This window comes from Ceratotherium simum, chromosome 15 (genome assembly GCF_057802395.1).
Source record: "Ceratotherium simum simum isolate JZ-2026a chromosome 15, ASM5780239v1, whole genome shotgun sequence".
Taxonomy (NCBI): domain Eukaryota; kingdom Metazoa; phylum Chordata; class Mammalia; order Perissodactyla; family Rhinocerotidae; genus Ceratotherium; species Ceratotherium simum.
The window spans coordinates 42903586-42923562 of record NC_141914.1 but is presented as its reverse complement, the minus strand read 5'-3'; the positions used below and the strand labels follow the sequence as shown (position 1 = coordinate 42923562).

The following is a 19977-nucleotide window of genomic DNA, read 5'->3' as shown; positions in this document are numbered from 1 at the left end:
ATAGTTTCAATGTGATTCAGTCCTCAGACTTAATTGGGTTGAATAAAATCTAAAAGAATATATCCTTCTGGAACATAACACTTTAATATCTTAAGGAATGTGGCACTACCAAAAGAAGACTACTAACACATCAAATGTTGACTTCAGAAGCTTCAAAAAGGAGCTCCCACCACCCTTTTTAGCCCCATTTGTTGTAGCAGATCTATTTCTCTATATTTTGTCATTCAGTGAGTTGAAGTCCTGTGGTATACTGCATTAATTAGGAGAAAAATGTCTTTCAATGTTCTTTTAATGATGGCCCAAAAAGTATTTGACACAGCAAGATGCATGTGTTCCTGTACTGAGAATATAGAATAATCCAGTGTCACTCAATTTAAGACGACCTCCCAGTCTTGCTGTTCCTAGCAAGAAGTTTGGCCTGTGACTGCACTTACTGTTTGTGCTCATCGGAAACTGTCAATGTCTGCTTTTCTTGAACTTTGCAGTCTGTAACATCATGCTGTTTATTAAAAAAAAAAAAATTACTTTGACTTGTGTCCAAACAATCCTTAGTGTACTATATATATACAAAGAAAAAACTGTGATAATTATATTTTGTCATGAATACTTAAAGCAAACCAGTGTTGCTAATAATCAAAATTTAGCTGAATTTGACTTCTTATCAATAATGACTAAGAATAGTTGATGGAAAACATAAAAGTATTATGCCTTAAAAGCCAGTTTTTCTGCCCCGGTAAAGTGATGAATATTAGAGAAATATCTGTTTAAATATTAACTTCCTTTAAGCATAAAGAATTATATGCTTGTATTTTAAGTAGAAATATATACACACACACACACACACACACACACACACGTGTGAATGTGTATGTGTAGATGGCCTTTTTTTCAAGTCAGTTTAATACCAGAACCTAAAAGCAAATTTAGGCTAGAAGCAAACTGGTTTTGCTTTCAGTTATTGTAAAGCTTGCAAAAGGTAAGTATGGGCTTTTCTTGGAGCAGTAATGCACATGGGCAATGATACTTAGTACCTCTAAGCAATTAACAGCAAATAATTACTTAAATTTTGTTTATCTGCCAAATGCTTTGAGTGACTTTGAATTAACATTGTTCTAAATTGACTTTGTTCTCCAAGCATAATGTCACTCTTTGCTGAGATGAACCAAGTAGCCACTATATTAATGGAAAACTGTAGCAATTGAAACAGTTTCGGTTTCACACTTTCACACACTCTGGGTTTCAAGTTAATTGTTTTGAATTTGTTACGAGAAAAACCCCAAGAGTTGCATAGTGTTAGATGGGTGTCAAACTTTATAAGAAATGGAATAGTGATGTGCCTTTAATTTAAGAAATCTATAGAATCTCAATTTGTAGAATGATTTAAAATGTGTATGCATACATATACTTTATTACAGGGAAGTCTTCGGTATACAAAACAATTTACCACAACCTTTTAAACAGCATGTTCTGGACCTTAAATGCATATCATATTTAGCCAAGAGAAGGTGGGGAGGAATCCTCCTCTACAGCTCCCTACCCTCATCCCTATACCCGCTGTCCAGTAAAAGTGCCAAGGCTGACTGAATTTTTTTTTTTTTAATAAGAACTGTATGTATTTAAGGTTAACAATATGACGATTTGATATACACAGTGAAACGAATACTACAGTCAAGCTAATTAACATATCTCACAGTTACCTTGTGTGTGTGTGTGTGTGTGATGAGAGCACCTGAAATCTACTCTTAGCAAATTTCCGTTATTCAATACAGTATTAACTGTAGTCGTCATGCTGTACATTAGATTTCTAGACTTATTTGTCTTATAACTGAAAGTTTGTACCCTTTAGCCAGCATCTCTCCATTTCCCCAGCCTCCCCACCCCTGGTAACCACCATTCTCCTCTCTGCTTCTACGTTTTTGACTCTTAGATTCCACATGTAAGTGAAATGCAGTTTTTTCCTTTCTGTGTCTGTCTTATTTTACTTAGCATAATGCTCTCCAGGTTCATCCCTGTTGTTGCAAATGGCAGGATCTCCTTTTTTTAAGGCTGAATAATATTCCATTGTATGTATGTATACACACATTATATATATATGTATATTATATATATATATATATACACACACACCACAATTTCTTTATTCATATGTCAGTGGACACTTAGGTTGTTTCCATATCTTGGCTATTGTGAATAATACTGCAGTGAATGTGGGAGTGCAGATATCGCTTGGAGATACTGGTTTCATTTCCTTCAGGTATATACCCAGAAGAGGGATAAGGCTGACTGAATATTAAAACTTAGCGACGATTTTTTTATCTTACTAACATATTTGAGCACCTCTACTAGGTGCCAGAAACTAAGCTAGGTGTTTCACATACTCTGCCTTGTTTATTCCTTAAAATAACCCATGAAAGAAGAGATTATCCCCATTTTCTGGATGAGAAGAGAGAGGCTCGAACAGGTCAGCTGAATTGCCCAAGGATACATATCTGAAAAGTTACAATTATGGCCTACAAATTCAAATAAATCTTACTCAGAGATGCTCTCGCCACTATTTCACACTAGAAAGAGGAGAAAACAAAATTATTCATTACTAGTCAAGTCAAGGTTGCTCTGTTTAATTATTCAGTTTATTTAATAATTTGTGGCAAAATTACTTGCTACAAGGCATTGAATTGACTTGGAATCAAAGTTTCTGTTTTGATTACATCTACACATAAAAGTTGCTTCAAAAGTCTCGTTCTTTCTATTACCCATGATGTAAAATTTTTTAATACAATTTTAAAGATACTTTGAGGCACACTGGTTTTCAGAACAAACTCTGTTTTCAAGTCATATATTCAGCTTAATCTGGAAAGCACTTGTTGGGAGAGTTGTGACATTCATTATTTAATACCCATGGTTGATTCATTAATTAAAGTATGGACAATTGCTGACGATCCACTTGGGACTGCTCTACAATGCGCACTATCTGAGATGAATGTTAAATTCCGTCCAATACAGCTTCTCTCTACTTCACAACACGTTTCTAGCGCTCTCTCCCACGCCCACCAGAACGTGCACAAGAATAAAATGAGCTTACGGAAAGCATAATTAACTAGAAAAATGTTGCTGAAAGAAAAATTATATGGTTCATGACAAGGTTACATACAAATAACTCGAAGCTTAGTGAATTTTCTAGGCAGCGGCTTTCTTCTTTTATCATGAATGGTGAAGTAGAATGGTGGGTCCACATTTTCTGAAACTACCAGATTATTATCTTCCTACAGTGAATGAACTGTTCTTCACTAAGAATTTTCTTGAGAAATGTTTTCATATGAACTATATTGTGTAGAACTAGGCTGGCTGTTCAGTGCTCAATAGGTTAGATACCTTCAACATTTATTTCCACATTGACAAGTTCTAACTAGAGCTGCAGTTAGATACAGCACAACTACCTGGAGCTCATTTTGCTACGTAAAAGCAAAAAATGCTTCCTTGGCTCATGTGGAAAGAGATTTGAAGTAGAAAAGATAGTGAATTTGTATGTATTTATAGAATAAATAGAATACATAATTTTTTTTTTAATTTTCTTTCCCACATGAAATACCATGTTTAAGTTTGCTTCTACACGGTTAGTTTGCAAGGTCCTCAAGTGCAGAAATTGCAGGTATCTGAAGGCCAGGACTTGAATTTGGCCACCATCTTAAGACTTCTCCGCTCCTTCCCTTGCTCCTCCCTACACCCCCCAGTTTGAACTGATGCTGTCCCACATGAGGAACTTTGCCACCCGCTTCATGTCTGAGTGCAGTGCTATATTTTTCACAGAGTAGGGACAGGTACTGTGTTAATCTCACCATGCCAACAATCTGCACCACCTAGCAGAGTCAAGGAAGGCCAAAATAAACAGTGGAAGATAACCATTTGGTCGTACTTTTTTATAAGAATGACATCTTCGGATTGGCTCTCTGGACTGTAGAAGCATGGAAAGGGGGTCCCATTTTTGTGATCGAAGAATTCCTTTATGTCGAGAGCACTGCTGAGCAAATCATTCCTATCTCGGTGGCACTTAGGTGTATAGAAGCACTAGGAATATGGAGGAGGAAGAAAGAAGAGGGCACTGTCCCCAAGACCAAGCACTTAAACAACGGTTTTAATTCTGAAATATAGCTTCAAACTGAAGCTATTAGTGAGGAGTTTCAATCTCAGAAGGTGATGAATCCTATTACATAGCTCACGGGGAAAAGGGTGGCAGGAGGGCACAGAGTGAAATGGCCATTTCCAGGCACTAAGCAAGAATGTGGGAAGGAATTCTTAGAATAAAGACATTACAGAAAAGGCAGTGACCAACTTCATAAGGACCATGCTCTTCCCCACGTGCAGGTCATCAGTCTCTTCCTGGGCAGCAACTCAATAAATCCATTTGTCATTTATTGAGTCCTCTATGTGCTTTCAATACCTATTAATGCCTCTATTGTCTCTGTCTTGATTTCCTGTAGTAAAATCTTTCCCTAAAGGATAGCATATTGAGGCTTTTGCCCTAGGCCCACAGAGCGGCAGCCCTACCTGAGATTTGGTTCCTGGGAGGCAGAACCAGTGGAGAGAAGGGAGCTCTATCAGCTGGTGATTTTTTCAAAAATCTTGAGGTTTATTATCATATCCACTAGGCACTCAAGGCACTGTCCCAAGGGCCTACAAAAATGTTTAAGACCTTAAAAACTATTGCAGCTAAAATAGAAAACAGAAATCATCAGATTGAAATTACTGCCTAAGTAAAGACAACAAAATGTAACATGTCAACCGATCTAATACAACTCAACTTTTATAGTTAGGTGTAAATGTACACTTCAAATCATATGAACCAGTTGAGTAGCTTATTAAAATCAAAATTATAATCCTTTAAATTTCTTTGATAAGGAAAATTACTTGATCTAAGGTGGATTGTGAGTATATTTTAACATTTTTGATATGATGGGGAGTGGGACCTCCAAAAGTAATACTGGCCACAAACGACTGTTCATTGGCTCAGCCCGTAAAGTCCAGACACCAATTTGTGAAATTGGAATAATTCCTCTCCTTTCTAGATACCCCATTTTTCCTCCAAGAATACTTTTAGCTTCATTTATCCTGATTTGACCACTGTCAAAACGTTCACTGGAAGGAAACAGATTTATCCCTAGAGACGGCCGTGGGTACTGCACCCCGCTAGGGACAGTCTGGCGTGGAAAGTTTGCTGTAATTAGAACTCTTTAGGGCTGGCCCCGTGGCTTAGCGGTTAAGTGCGCGCGCTCCGCTGCTGGAGGCCCGGGTTCGGATCCCGGGCATGCACCGACACACCGCTTCTCCGGCCATGCTGAGGCCGCGTCCCACATACAGCGACTAGAAGGATGTGCAGCTATGACATACAACTATCTACTGGGGCTTTGGGGGAAAAAAGAAATAAATAAAATCTAAAAAAAGAACTCTTTAATTACATGAACTTTACATTACCTTGGAATTTATCTGGACAGCCTCTTCGTTATAATGTAGGCGAGCTTTCTGGCCTGAATGGGTGAGGGTCACAAATACCTGAAGACATGGGTACTGGCCCTGACCTTGGCAGTCCACGCCACAGGTGAAAGCCCAGGCCACCCAGTCATCCGTGACATGCGTGTGGACGACAGTGCAGTTTGATTCTTCTCTCTGAGTGCTTCAATTTGAAAAAATAAATGAGTTTCACTCTATAAAAAGTTTAGTTCTATATTTCTAGTGTGGTAACCTGAGGCATTTGTCTATTTCAAGGTAATGTAGGACCATTACAGAAGGCATGTTATGAGTAGGGAGCATGGAGGACATTGAAACGGGATGAACAGCAGCAAATTGCCAAGTTCCAGCTCAATTATGACCCTCCTGGCATATTTCTCAACTACACCAACCCTTAGATCAATGATTTTCAAACTTTATAATCACCTGAGGGAGTTTGTTAGAATGAAGAATTTATTAAAATGTGTATTCTATGGCTTCATGCCCAGAGATTTGGCTTCAGTTGATCTGAATTGAGGCTCAGGAATCTATAATTAATAGTATTAAAATGTAGGTATTTGGAGAACCATACTTTGAGCAATATTACCCTAAATACTATAACTACCGAGATTCACACACACTCAGAAATCTTATCATCTCTCATGCCTCATCATCTCCAGATGCACCATTGGCTTGTCCTGATGAAAATGTGACTTTGGAAGGAGTGCAGCCTTCTACAGGGCTCTTAGTCAATGTAGTCTCCAAAAAGTTCTGGTAACAAGGTACATACAATTCCATTCACCTACTCTACTTCCAGAGAGGCAAGTGGAAACCATACAAGGACTCTCTCATTAGCAAACTTACCATGGTTTTGCTATTAGGAAGTTCCTCGAGGTCAGGAGCAACATCCAGTTCATCTTTTTATTCCTCAAAGCGTCAAGCACCATGGCCCTCACATAGTGGAGGCTCCATAAGTGTTGTACGGAACTAAATTTTACTTGGAAAACATTCCTTGAGAATTTGCACACATTGTACTACATACACGGAAAGTCATGGGTGCAATGAGAAGTGGTAGACAAAATTCCTGCCCGTGAAGACTTTGTGGCGATGTTGAAGATAAAGGACATATATGGATGAAATAATTGGAGAACAAGCCCAAGGGAAAGTAAATGAGGGTGAGAGGAAATGCTCTGATGGAATGGACAGGACCAGCTCCTCATGTACCCTCACTCACATCTAGGTGGGTTCCTGTGTTTATTTCCTGGTGCCTTACACACAAGTTAGACTCGCAAATGCTAAAGTTAGAATGTTTGAAAGGCATCATACTGCATACTCATTAAGATCTTTGACCATAAGTAATCATCGTTTTTTATTATTGTAACAAACCTGAGACACACAGTGCAGTTTATTACAATCTCAAGACCAAGAGTATAAAAAAAAAATCACTGGATATGGCCTTAGGAGAATAAATGTTGGGCAAGTAAAAATACAAAAGTCGAAAATAAGGTTTTTCATAGGTTTAGCATTGGCCTGCTTTTTCACAAAATTAATTTCTATACTTATTTAGACTAGGCACCTTAAAACATTTAGAGTTGTCTGCTTATCTGAATTAGAACTTAAGCTCTCTAAGTCCTAACCAAGTGCCACACTGAGTATGATTTGAACCTTGCAGATTTCAGGAAACTACAGAGAGTGGAACGTTCTTTCCTGTGCACAAGGGCCAGGCCAGAGCCTTTCAGGTGGAACCAGAGCTGTATTTAGGGCTGAAAAAATGAGCATGTTCTTGCAATATCACTGTGTATCAATACGTCTACAAAGAGACAAAATGCATCATTTGATCGAGAGATGAGAGTTTAAGGGAGTGGAGATAAGTACAAGTGGCCCAAGCCTCTTAACCATCATCTTTCATGGAGCAAAACTACTCTCCGGTGGCACAAGATAGCAAGGCAAGAGAGAGATGAGAACTCACCACTTTCAAGCACTCAATTACTTTAAGCAAATAATTTCCAGAAACGCTTAGAAAAGTAAATTTTAAATATGAACAACAGTTTGGTGCCAGCTTGCAGAATATCTCACAAATATATCACAGTTTTTAAAAATAATTTGACCTGCACACAAACACAGACACTCACATATTTATTCAACTTATGTAGATATATGTAATGCAGGTATTTATATCTATATATAAAATATTTATAAATATATTTATACATTTATAATATATATTATATAATATATAATATAAATAAAATAAAATAAATATTTATAAATATATATAAATATATATTATATATTTATAAATATTTATATGGAAAATGGAGTAACAGGAAAAGGAAGGTAGAAAGCTAGAACGAAGTCAAGTGAGATACGAACATGTAACCTGCGGACTATAAGATCCCTTACAGTTATGAGAACTGGGCCACAAACTTGGCTCTGAACTTCCTAGCAGCCAAAGCAATGAAAGAAACACAACCAGATACAAGATTCCTGGTGTCCATTGAATAAAAGTAAGCTGGTTGATCAGGAGCAGAACAGATTCTCCTGGTGCTAGTACCCAAGAGAAAATTCCCCTGGGACACTTCTAATAGTGGCACTGTGTGCTGTGGTGGATGATGACCTCCACATTATTGCCCTAACAATAGTAACCCAGGAATGGTGGGAGATGAACCTGATAAATAACAAAAGCAGGCCACTCACTTCCTTTTCTCTGACACCTTTTCTTCACTGAGCTCCTAGGCCTCCCTCTTCCGATTCCCCCGAGGGCCTGATGTTGCTCTTTGGCTAACCAAAGGGAAAATGTCCCTTGCTGTCCCCCTACCCAAGACTGCCCTCCCCCAAACTACCCCATGTTGTGTGAGCCATCCTCCAAAATTAAACAGCTTCTCCCCTGCCCTAATCAAAACCCATCCTCCTCACTGCAGCGAACTTCACGTCAGTATGAGCAGGCCAGGAGTCTTATGTCAGAATGACAGGCAGATTCTTTACTGGCTATGTGACCTTGGGCAAGTTACTTGGCCTTTTTGAGCTTTTTCTTTTTTTTTTTTTTTTTGGTGAGAAGATTAGCCCTGAGCTAACACCTGTTGCCAATCCTCCTCTTTTTTGCTGAAGAAGATTGGTCCTGGAATAACATCCGTGCCCATCTTCCTCTACTTTATGTGGGACGCCGCCACAGGGTGGCTTAATAAGCGGTGTGCAGGTCCACGCCTGGGATCCGAACCTGCGAACCCCAGGCCGCCAGAAGCGGAGCGCGCGCACTTAACCACCACAGCGCTGGGCCGGCCCCTGAGCTTTCTCATTTATAAAATGAAAATTAAAATAATAAAATAATGCTTCCATCATAGGTTTGCTGTAGGCTTAAATATGATAAAATATAGTATATACTCGCATATAGTATATATTTAATAAATAGTTACTGTTATTACACGTATTTAATAAGTAAACTAATTAAAAGAAAAGGAAGGAAACTAACACGTATTGTGCAACTACTATGTGCCAGGTAGGCATCGTCAACCTCAAAAAGCCCAGACTTAAAAAACTTTTGTGATATCTTCAATTAACCCTTCCCTGGAATATGTGCTGTCAAAGGAAGAATGTATTACCTACATGAATATCGAATGTGTAGATTAGTTGTTGGAAGTATTTTTGAGATTGGAGGGGTGGAGCAGCACCTCCACACCCAGCTGCCTCCCAGCACTGAGAGAGGAACAGAGGATTCCATCTTCCGTGTCCCAGACAGTGGTCAGGAGGGCTGGAGAAACCAGAGCCAGCCTCCCCCTTCTGCTATGGTACCTGTGTCTGATCTGAATTGCAAATTCTGGGTCTCCTTTCTCTGTTTCTTACCTGAGCAGGAAGGGCTTTAGGATGGTTATTCCAAGCAAGAAGAACATCAGGACTGAGAAGCCCATCATTGCAAACCCTAGCAGCATGGCTCGGTCCTCCCCAGCACTGGACGGTAGCTTCTTGTGCACATCTGGTGGGTCTCCATCATTGTGGTCTACCTTTCTCTTCCTCTCTGAGGCAGAAGAGGCCGCCCTTTAGGGGAAATGGGAAGGAGAGATCTCAATAAGCTCATAAAGAAGTGGGGACATTTACCAACCCATGGGGAGTGGAGGCATGATCCTATTTGCTGCCCACCTGAGGGCTGTGGGCAGGTTCAGTGCAACGCAATGAGGTCCCACATTCAGAGGGAAAAGTCTGGTGGAAAGTCTCTCTAAACAAGCTAAAACAATGTGTTATAAAATATTTTTTTTTAAGTAACCAACACTACTAAGGAATGTTTGCCTGGTGGAAGTCTTTAGAGATCTGTTTAATCAATGACTAGAAAAGAACTACCTATAAGTAGTTTTCATTTGTTTTATGTGGATAAGTGTTATGAACCCACTTATCTCTCAGGGATCCTGCACATTCCTCCTGAAAATATTTTGTACATTTTTTAATGACTTCCATATAAAAAGAATGACTCAAAAAGTTCACATTTGGAATTAACAGCATCCTGAAATAGTAGGATTTCACTTGTTCTTTCAAATCCAGCTGTTGGAAAGGCAGCCCATCTACCATAGGGTTTTCTGGCCCATGGCCCAGTCCATTCAGAATAGTGAAGGCTTCCCTGCTGTCTTCTCTCCCTCTCCCTACTTCTCCTCCTCTCCGTCCTCACAGCTCTGCATGAATGGCCTTACATTTCTTCTCTCCCTCTCTCTGCTCTGCTCCAGCAAAAGATGTGATAAATTCTTTCACAATGGGGTGTCCAGCGAACAGCAAAGTCCAACACAAAGGTTGCTAACTGGTGACCCGTGGACAGCATCCAGCCCACAGATATGTTTTGTTTGGCCTTCTCTCCGGTTTTTTTAAAATGTGGGATTAGTTGCTAACACTTTAAAAATCATGGAATTTCTCATAAAAATGCTGATGCTGACTTTGGAAAAAATCACAAGGCTCACATTCCTGCCTACGAACAGCTGGCCGAGCCAAGTAGAGGCTGCCTCTGTGGACAGGGGTGTATTCTCCAATTTGCCACAGTCCCACCACTTCCTACAGTCAATGTCACTGATTTGCTGTTCTCTGCTTAGTGGGCATTTGAGTCTCAGAGGTATTTCCATTTTAAGAGTTTAACGAAAACTTAAGCCAAACAAATGTAGCTGTAATGGTAGAAACTCAGGCTCCATCAAGCTGCGTAAAAAGCTAACTAATTTTTGAAGCCAAGCAAAAATCCTGTCAAGGGAATTACTAGTTGCTTTCTTCCAAAAGCATACTTTATACTTTATCCCACATCCTTCCCCCTTTTTCTCCCTAGCTCCCTGGCAACGTCTTCAGACTCCACAGAGAGTGAGGAGAATGTCAGGCAATCCAGGATGTCCCAGGAGCCTGAACGGGGAGGCGTCAACCTTAGAAGATGGCAGCACTCTCTGGTTAACACTACTTTAGGAATCAAGGACCTGGTTTGGGGATTTTTAGTCTCCTTTGATGTTTTACTCACCCTCTATCATCCCACCCTCAGAGAGTGGCAAGGAAAAAGAATCTAATGAAATTTGAGCCAGTGCATTTTGTAATTGCTCAACAAATGTGATAGATTAATTAAGAAAAGAATTTTAGCCCTAAAGTAAGGTTTCGATATTGTGTAGGTTTCCAAGACCCTCTACCCTGTATTTTCCCTCATGCTCTGAAACTGAACTTTAGCTTCTTTGTATTATAAAGTATCCTGGAGTGTTATTGTGAGATATCCATGCATGAAGAGGCTTATTATGTGGCCTCTGACATTTATGATATATTGATTTTTTTAAAAATAATTTTATTTATTTATTTATTTATTTATTTATTTCCCCCCCAAAGCCCCAGGAGATAGTTGTATGTCATAGCTGCACGTCCTTCTAGTTGCTGTATGTGGGACACGGCCTCAGCATGGCTAGAGAAGCAGCCCATCGATGCACGCCCGGGATCCGAACCCGGGCCACCAGCATTGGAGCGCAAGCACTTAACCACTAGGCCACGGGGCCGGCCCTGATATATTGATTTAACATACTCAATTATAATGGTATGATATACAAAACTGGTATAACCTAATTCTGATCTAATTTAGGATTAAGACAGACCTGGTGGTCTACTAGACTATATTTTCTCTTTCTAGTATTTCTGTCCACTTTGTTCCAAGGCTTTATGAAAAGTTGAAAACCTCATAGATCCCTTGTGAAGAAGCTATTTCAAGTTTAGGGAGAAGGATAATATAAAATAATCACTAAAAATGAGTACACATATATTTTTATATTGTGAAAGTAATAGGCTTATGTTTCACCAGCGTGGTGGACTGGACACCCACTCTAACAGCAAATAACTAAAAATTCTGGTCAAAGCTTAAAAAAACTTAGAAATACTCAAAGGACAAACACTATGTGAAAGTAGGAACCCAGAGAGGAAAGTGAACTGAAGTCAATTTTTAGCTGGAGGGCATTTGCACAGCCTGGTGACCTTGAGCCTTAGTTTCACAGTTTAGAGGGGAGGGCACAGGGACAGGAGACAATGCCCAGGGCCTATCCAAGTATGGGGTTTAATATACCACTCAACTAGAACTGGAACCACAAAGGACCCCATACTCAGCATAAGGATGAACTAGAAATAACTATCTCCCACACACAGCTCCATAGGAGATTGCAAGGAAAATGCCTTTCTCAAACCTTGACACTGAATAGAGGAGGAAAATTACAATCTCCCCTGAGATTTTGTAACCTTAAGGTGATCTTCAAGAGAGTTTTAGCCTGAATTCACATTAGCTGGAAAATCCAAAAACCTTAACCTAAGAATTGCATTTAATATGATCTCAAGTAGGTAGTGCTCTTTGGCAGCTGGCTTTCCCTGGTGGAGCTCACCTCCAACCTAGCCTCAAAGAATCCTATAAAGTTTCAAGGAGTGTGTGCTCTCACTCAAATGTCATAAAACACACAATAAGGGCCTTTGAGTGAGAAAAAATAGACAACAGAATCAGATCCACAAAAAACTTCAGATATTTGGACAGTATATAAAAATGCATCTGTAATATGTTTGAAGAAATAAAGGAAGGATTGGAAATATCAGAAAGAACAAAAGACTTTAAAATATGACCAAGCCAATATTAAAAAGAATCAAATAGAATTTCTAGAAATGAAAAACAATTGAAATTGAAGAAGAGAAGAGAAGTCAGAAGCAATAGTATTTTAAAAAGATGATAAAATTTCAGAATTGATGAAGACCCAGTCCACAGATTCTAGAAACCCAGTGGGATAAAATAAAAAGAAACCCACAACTAGACATACCACAGAGAGACTGCACAGACACCACGACAAGAGAAAATCTTAAAAGTAGCCACAGAAAAAGATAGATTAATTTCAAAGGAATGACAGTTAGGCTGAGAGCTTACTTCACTATAACAAGAATGGAAGCCAGAAGACAGGAATATTGTCAATATGCTGAGAGAAAGTAGTCACAGAACTCTATACCTTGCAAAAATCTCTCAAGAATAAGTATGAAATAAAGACATTTCAGACACACACAAAACTGAGTTTGCCCCCAATAGACCTTCACTAAAGGAAAAGGTCAAGTATTTACTTCAGGCAGAGAGAAAACAATCCAGACAGAAAGCTGAGATTTAACCACAAATGAAGAGCAAGTACAGGGGTAAATAGATAAGTAAAGATATCAACCTTATAAAATAATAATAATAATTAAATATTTAAATATAAATTATTTTTTTAATTTTTAAATAATTAAAATTACTATTATTATTATGGGGTTAAAAGAAAAGATAAATACATGACAAGAGCCTATAATTTAAAGAGTGTGACAGTGTTAGTGCGTTCTAAATGCCTGATATTTTTTAAGAGGAAAATAAAGACACTGATTTCTCTTTAATAAGTTCAAGTCTGCGTGCTCAAATTTCTACAATATCTACTAAAAGAATACAAATAGGTGATATAACTTCCAAACTAGTAGCGGGAGAAAGAATGGAAGGGAAAAAAAAATCAATCCAAAAGAAAGCAAGAAAGAAGAGGAAAAAACTCATGGAAAAGACAGGACAAATAGAAAGCAAAAAAACATGATACAATAAATCCAAGTATATCACAAGTATAATTACAATAAATCTAAATGGATTAAATGATCCAGTTAAAAGATAAAGATTGTCAGACTGGATTTATTTATTTATTTATTTTTTTGTGAGGAAGATCAGCCCTGAGCTAACATCCACGCTAATCCTCTTCTTTTTGCTGAGGAAGACCGGCGCTGAGCTAACATCTATCGCCAATCCTCCTCCTTGCTTTTTTTCCCCAAAGCCCCAGTAGACAGTTGTATGTCATAGTTGCACATCCTTCTAGTTGCTGTATGTGGGACACGTCCTCAGCATGGCCAGAGAAGCAGTGCGTCAGTGCGCGCCTGAGATCCGAACCCGGGTCGCCAGTAGCGGAGCACGCGCTCTTAACCCCTAAGCCACGGGGCCGGCCCTGTCAGACTGGATTTAAACATATATGTTTTTACAAAAGATACATCTAAACACACAGATATAGAAAGGTTGAAATTTGTCAGGCAAAGTCTAACGAAAAGCAAGCTGACATGAACCTTAAGGTTAAAAAGTTTTATTAGGAGTAAAGAAGGTAATAACATTGATTAAAGGTTCAATTCACCTGGATGATCTAACAATACTAATTTATATGTATATAATAGCATTTCCCTATTGACCGAAAATTATAGGGAGAAATAGACAAAATTCACCATCAGATTATGAGATATTTTTACATACTCCTTCAGTAATTGATAGCTCAACCAAACAAATCAGTAAGGAAATAAATTTAAGCAAAGCAATTAACAAGCTTTATCTAAATGATAATATAGAATACTGTCCCCTGCAGAATATATATTCTTCTCAAACATAGATGGAACATTTATGAAACCTAACCACAAACTAAGCCATAAAGAAGCCTCAACACAGAGAAGGCACAAATAAGTAAAATCAGAAATGAAAGAGGAAAGGTTACAACAGACACCTCAGAAATACAAAAGATTATAAGAGAATACTATGAAAAGCTATATGCCAACCAATTCGACAATCTGGAAGAAATGGATAAATTCTTAGAATCATACAACCTTTCAAAACTGGATCAAGAAGAAGTAGAGAATTTGAATAGACCAATCACCAGTAAGGAGATCAAAACAGTAATCACAAACCTCCCCAAAAATAAAAGTCCAGGACCAGACGGCTTCCCTGGTGAATTCTACCAAACATTCAAAGAAGACGTAATACCTATCCTTCTCAAACTCTTCCAAAAAATTGAGGAAGGGGGGAAGCTCCCTAACTCATTCTACGAAGCTGACATTACCCTGATGCCAAAACCAGACAAGGACAACACAAAAAAAGAAAATTACAGGCCAATATCACTGATGAACATCGATGCGAAAATCCTCAACAAAATACTAGCAAATCGCATACAACAATATGTTAAAAAGATTATACACCATGATCAAGTGGGATTTATTCCAGGGATGCAGGGATGGTTTAACATTCGCAAATCAATCAACGTAATACACCACATTAATAAAATGAAGAATAAAAATCACATGATCATCTCAATAGATGCAGAGAAAGCATTTGACAAGATACAGCATCCATTTATGATAAAAACTCTGAATAAAATGGGGATAGAAGGAAAGTATCTCAACATAATAAAGACCATATATGAGAAACCCACAGCTAATATCATCCTCAATGGTGAAAAACTGAAAGCCATCCCTCTAAGAACAGGAACCAGACAAGGATGCCCACTGTCACCACTCCTATTTAACATAGTACTGGAAGTCCTAGCCAGAGAAATCAGGCAAGACAAAGAAATAAAAGGGATCCAAATTGGAAAGGAAGAAGTGAAACTGTCACTATTTGCAGATGACATGATTTTATATATAGAAAACCCTAAAGAATCCACCAGAAAACTTTTAGAAGTAATAAACGAATATGGTCAAGTTGCAGGATACAAAATCAACATACAAAAATCAGTTACATTTCTGTACACTAACAACGAAGTAGCAGAAAGAGAAATTAAGAATACCATCCCATTTACAATTGCAACAAAAAGAATAAAATACCTAGGAATAAACTTAACCAAAGAGGTGAAAGATCTGTACACCGAAAACTGTAAAACATTTCTGAAAGAAATTGAAGAAGACACAAAGAAATGGAAAGATATTCTGTGCTCTTGGATTGGAAGAATTAACATAGTTAAGATGTCCATACTTCCTAAAGCAATCTATAGATTCAATGCAATCCCTATCAAAGTTCCAACAACATTTTTCACAGAAATAGAACAAAGAATCCTAAAATTTATATGGAACAACAAAAGACCCCGAATAGCTAAAGGAATCCTGAGAAAAAAGAACAAAGCTGGAGGTATCACACTCCCTGATTTCAAAATATACTACAAAGCTATAGTAACCAAAACAGCATGGTACTGGCACAAAAACAGACACACAGATCAATGGAATAGAATCGAAAGCCCAGAAATAAACCCACACATCTATGGACAGCTAATCTTTGACAAAGGAGCCAAGAACATACAATGGGGAAAAGAAAGTCTCTTCAACAAATGGTGTTGGGAAAACTGGATAGCCACATGCAAAAAAATGAAAGTAGACCCTTACCTTACACCATACACAAAAATTAACTCCAAATGGATTAAAGACTTGAATGTAAGACCTGAAACTATGAAACTTCTAGAAGAAAACATAGGCAGTACGCTCTTCCACATCGGTCTTAGCAACATCTTTTCAAACACCACGTCTGACCGGGCAAGAGAAACAATAGAAAAAATAAACAAATGAGACTACATCAAACTAAAAACCTTCTGCAAAGCAAAGGAAACCATCAACAAAACGAAAAGACAACCTAACAATTGGGAGAAGATATTTGCAAACCATACTTCTGATAAGGGCTTAATCTCCAAAATATATAAAGAACTCATGCATCTCAACAACAAAAAAACTACAAACCCAATTAAAAAATGGGCAAAAGACCTGAACAGACATTTCTCCAAAGAAGATATACAGATGGCCAACAGACACATGAAAAGATGTTCAAAATCACTAACTATCAGGGAAATGCAAATCAAAACTACAATGAGATATAACCTCACACCCGTCAGAATGACTATAATTAACAAGACAGGAAACAACATGTGTTGGAGAGGATGTGGAGAGAAGGGAACTCTCATACACTGCTCGTGGGAGTGCAAACTGGTGCAGCCACTATGGAAAACAGTATGGAGATTCCTCAAAAAATCAACGATAGAACTACCATATGATCCAGCTATTCCACTGTTGGGTATTTATCCAAAGAACTTGAAAACACCAATTTGTAAAGGTACATGCACCCGTGTGTTCATTGCAGCGTTATTCACAATAGCCAAGAATTGGAAGCAACCTAAGTGCCCATCAAGGGACGAATAGATAAAAAAGCTGTGGTATATATACACAATGGAATACTACTCAGCCATAAGAAACAATGAAATCTAGCCATTTGTGACAATGTGGATGGACATTGAGGGTATAATGCAAAGTGAAATAAGTCAGAGGGAGAAGGTCAAATACCGTATGATTTCCTTCATTAAGTAGTAGATAATAACAACAATAAACAAATACATAGGGACAGAGATTGGATTGGTGGTTACCAGAGGGGAAGGGGGGAGAAAGGAGGGTGAAAGGGATAATTCAGTACATGTGTGTGGTGATGGGTTGTAATTAGTATTTTGGTGGTAAACATGATGTAATCTATGCAGAAATAGAAGTACAATGATGTACACCTGAAATTTTTACAATGTCATAAACCAATGTTACTGCAATAAAAAATTTAAAAAAAAAAAAAAAGAAGCCTCAACAAATATCAGAGAATTTGAAAAAGTAACGTACTTTTTGTATGCTCATTTTATGAAACTTGGAAAATATGGGAAAGTCTAGAGAAGAGAACAAAAATCACCCACAATTCTACTACTTAGAGATAATTGCTATTCACTTACTGGGTTATTCTCCTCCTCTATATAGTTTTAAATAGAATGAGATCACACTGGAAATAGTTTTTTTTTTTTAAGTCTTGTCTTTTTCACTTAACGTAATAAGCACTTTCCCATGTCATTTACAAATCTTTGTAACCCTTCTATTGGCTACATAATATTCCATCAACTGGATATCCCATAATTTGTTTAATCATTTCCTTATTGTTGAATATTAAGTTGCTTCCAGTTTTCTGCAACCATAAACATCCCTATAATTAACTCTGTGGTACTGTATTTAAGAGCACCTTTCATCCAAGGACCTCAAAGCACTTAAGAATGGTCTAATTTTGCTCTCTAGCCAGTGAGATGCGTAAATAGCATTTTTATTCCTTTTTGCCAGTGATAAATCTCCACTTCTAACCAATGTGTTACCTGGAGATGTTTTATTCACAGTCAAGGCAGTACCTACCCCCTTCTTTTGCTCCCCTGCAGACAGATCTGACTTTCCCACCATCTCTGACTACCACACATTGCTACAGGCACCTTCTGGCTTAACCTGAGGCAAGCTCAATTTCAAAGAGCTAGAACACGCTCATCTGGGTGTGATCTCTGACAAAGCCAGCAGCCTCTCCCCCCAACACTGTAACTTGTGCAAGTGTTCCGTAGGAAGATGCTGCCATTCTTCAAAGCTTGATAATTCATTTGACACTCGTTTCACGTGTATGTAATTTCTAAACATTGGGATGTTAAATTAATATTTCCCTGTAATTTGTGTTGCAGAGGAAATTTGGGTAATTATTTTTATCCTTCTATTTTTTAATTACAAAATTATTTAACAACTTCTTTTGAAACACCAAATGAGGCTGAGTAAAGTCAACATGGTTCACTGAGTTTGGCAAGAGAAAAGCGCAAAAATCCAATTGTGCATTTCAGAAATGAAAATGGGATACTGTAATGCTTTGGGGAGAACACGACGGCTCTTCTATCTAGTTAATTATGTCATGAACGGGGCATTGAAACCTGTTCCCCTGCTTGTTTGTCATTTGATCTTCTGCCATACAGTGATTCACTTAATTGTCTTTTCACAAAAGCATTAGTTCATTTCCAGGAGAGAAGTGTTTCTGCCTCTCTTTCCTCTTTAGTCTGTCTGTTCCTTCCTCCTCCAACCCCCACCTCTGTCCAAACCCCTGCGTCTCCCTCTGTCATTCTTTCTCTCAAACACCAGTGACTGTAGTTAAAGGATGATGGAAGTGGGTAACATGATGACCATTGTGACCTTTACCGTTTCCACTTTCTCAGCTCCCGACTCCACCTGAGCCATTACCAATCATCCAGGTTTCCAGACAGGTTGTGGAACTTGGCTGTGAAATGTACCTGTTCTGGGAGTCAGCTGGTGAGATTTTACCATCCCATTCCTCAAACACCCTCAGGCACTGCTCTTCTCTCAATTTTGGTGCCCACTTCCGACTGCTCCACTGCTCCAAACGGGGGTGGGGCGAGAGGGGTGGGAGGCAGGAGTGCAGCTTCACTTAAGGCTGTCAGCCCCTCTGCTTTGCATTCCCCTGGGGAGAAAAGAGGTCCTCAAGATAGCCTAACTATCTCACTTCCCCTCTTAAGGAGTAGAGGTGGGTGGTTAATAACAATGGCTAAAATGTGTAGAGAGTGTAATGACATAGTATAGGGAGTCGTACATAGCGAGTATGCTAGGGCATGTAGAGACTGTTACCATCCCCAGTTCATGGACAAGGGGATGAGGCAGAGAGAGGTTAAGTAACTTGCCCACTGTCCTACAGCTAGTTAACTGGTGGAGCTGGGATTTGAACCCATGCCTGTGACTTCAAGGCCCAAGCATGCTTCACCAGTGGGACCAAATGCTGGTGGTAATTTCCTCATTCCTTCATTCAACCGAGAGATATTTATTGAGCACCATATATATATGCTGTGCCATGTTCTCGTGCTGGGGAGTCAAGGGTGAGTTTAAAAAGGTCCCTGGCCTCCAAGAACTTGCAACCTGGAGGAGGAAGCCAATAAAAAAGGATGAAACCGCCAGATGTCAGAGCTGCTGGGGAAGCCTCTAGGGTCCCCTGGGAGGCACGGCAAGTGGGCACCCTAGAGGATGAAGACCAAACTCTACCCCAAACTCTGTTATGGCCGCTCTTCTGGCCTCTTGTTCAGCGAGATGCCCATGACAGGCTGAGAGATTCTGGTGGTGACTTACTTCCCCTGGCGTCGCCGGCCACCCGGGAGTGTAATCTGAACGGGAATGCTGAATGGCTGCATGAGACCAGGGGGCTGGGAAAATGGTCTCCTTTCACCTAAGTCATGGCCTCTGAGGGCGCAAGATGAAGCTTAAGCATCAACAGAAGTGGTGTCCCAGAGGAAGCCACCAGTCCCCGGCGCAGGCAGCCATCAGAAGCACCGGCACCTGCAGAGCTGCCACCTGGTGGTGTGCGGTGCCTGCTTTCCTGGAGAGATGGAAAGTCGGGGCAGGCCAGCCGGGTGG

At 39.2% G+C, this 19977-nt stretch overlaps 1 protein-coding gene across 1 annotated transcript; it reads right to left on the bottom strand.

Moving 5' to 3' along the window:
* Nucleotides 1-373: 373 nt before the first annotated feature.
* On the bottom strand, nucleotides 374-19754 carry KCNMB3 (potassium calcium-activated channel subfamily M regulatory beta subunit 3). Its single transcript, XM_004424711.3, has 4 exons — nucleotides 19693-19754; nucleotides 9322-9513; nucleotides 5470-5668; nucleotides 374-499 (listed from the first exon to the last, which is right to left on the bottom strand). The coding sequence occupies exons 1-4, from the start codon at nucleotides 19752-19754 to the stop codon at nucleotides 431-433; spliced, it is 522 nt and encodes a 173-aa protein (XP_004424768.1). The 3' UTR covers nucleotides 374-430.
* Between the last annotated feature and the right edge of the window lie 223 nt (nucleotides 19755-19977).

Coding starts and splice junctions, on each gene's coding strand:
- KCNMB3 (XM_004424711.3), bottom strand. CDS start 19,754: ATGCAGCCATTCAGCATTCCCGTTCAGATTACACTCCCGGGTGGCCGG. Junction 5,669..9,321: donor CTAAAGCCCTTCCTGCTCAG/GTAAGAAACAGA, acceptor TTCAAATTGAAG/CACTCAGAGAGAAGAATCAA. Junction 500..5,469: donor CTGTCCAGATAAATTCCAAG/GTAATGTAAAGT, acceptor TTTAATAAACAG/CATGATGTTACAGACTGCAA.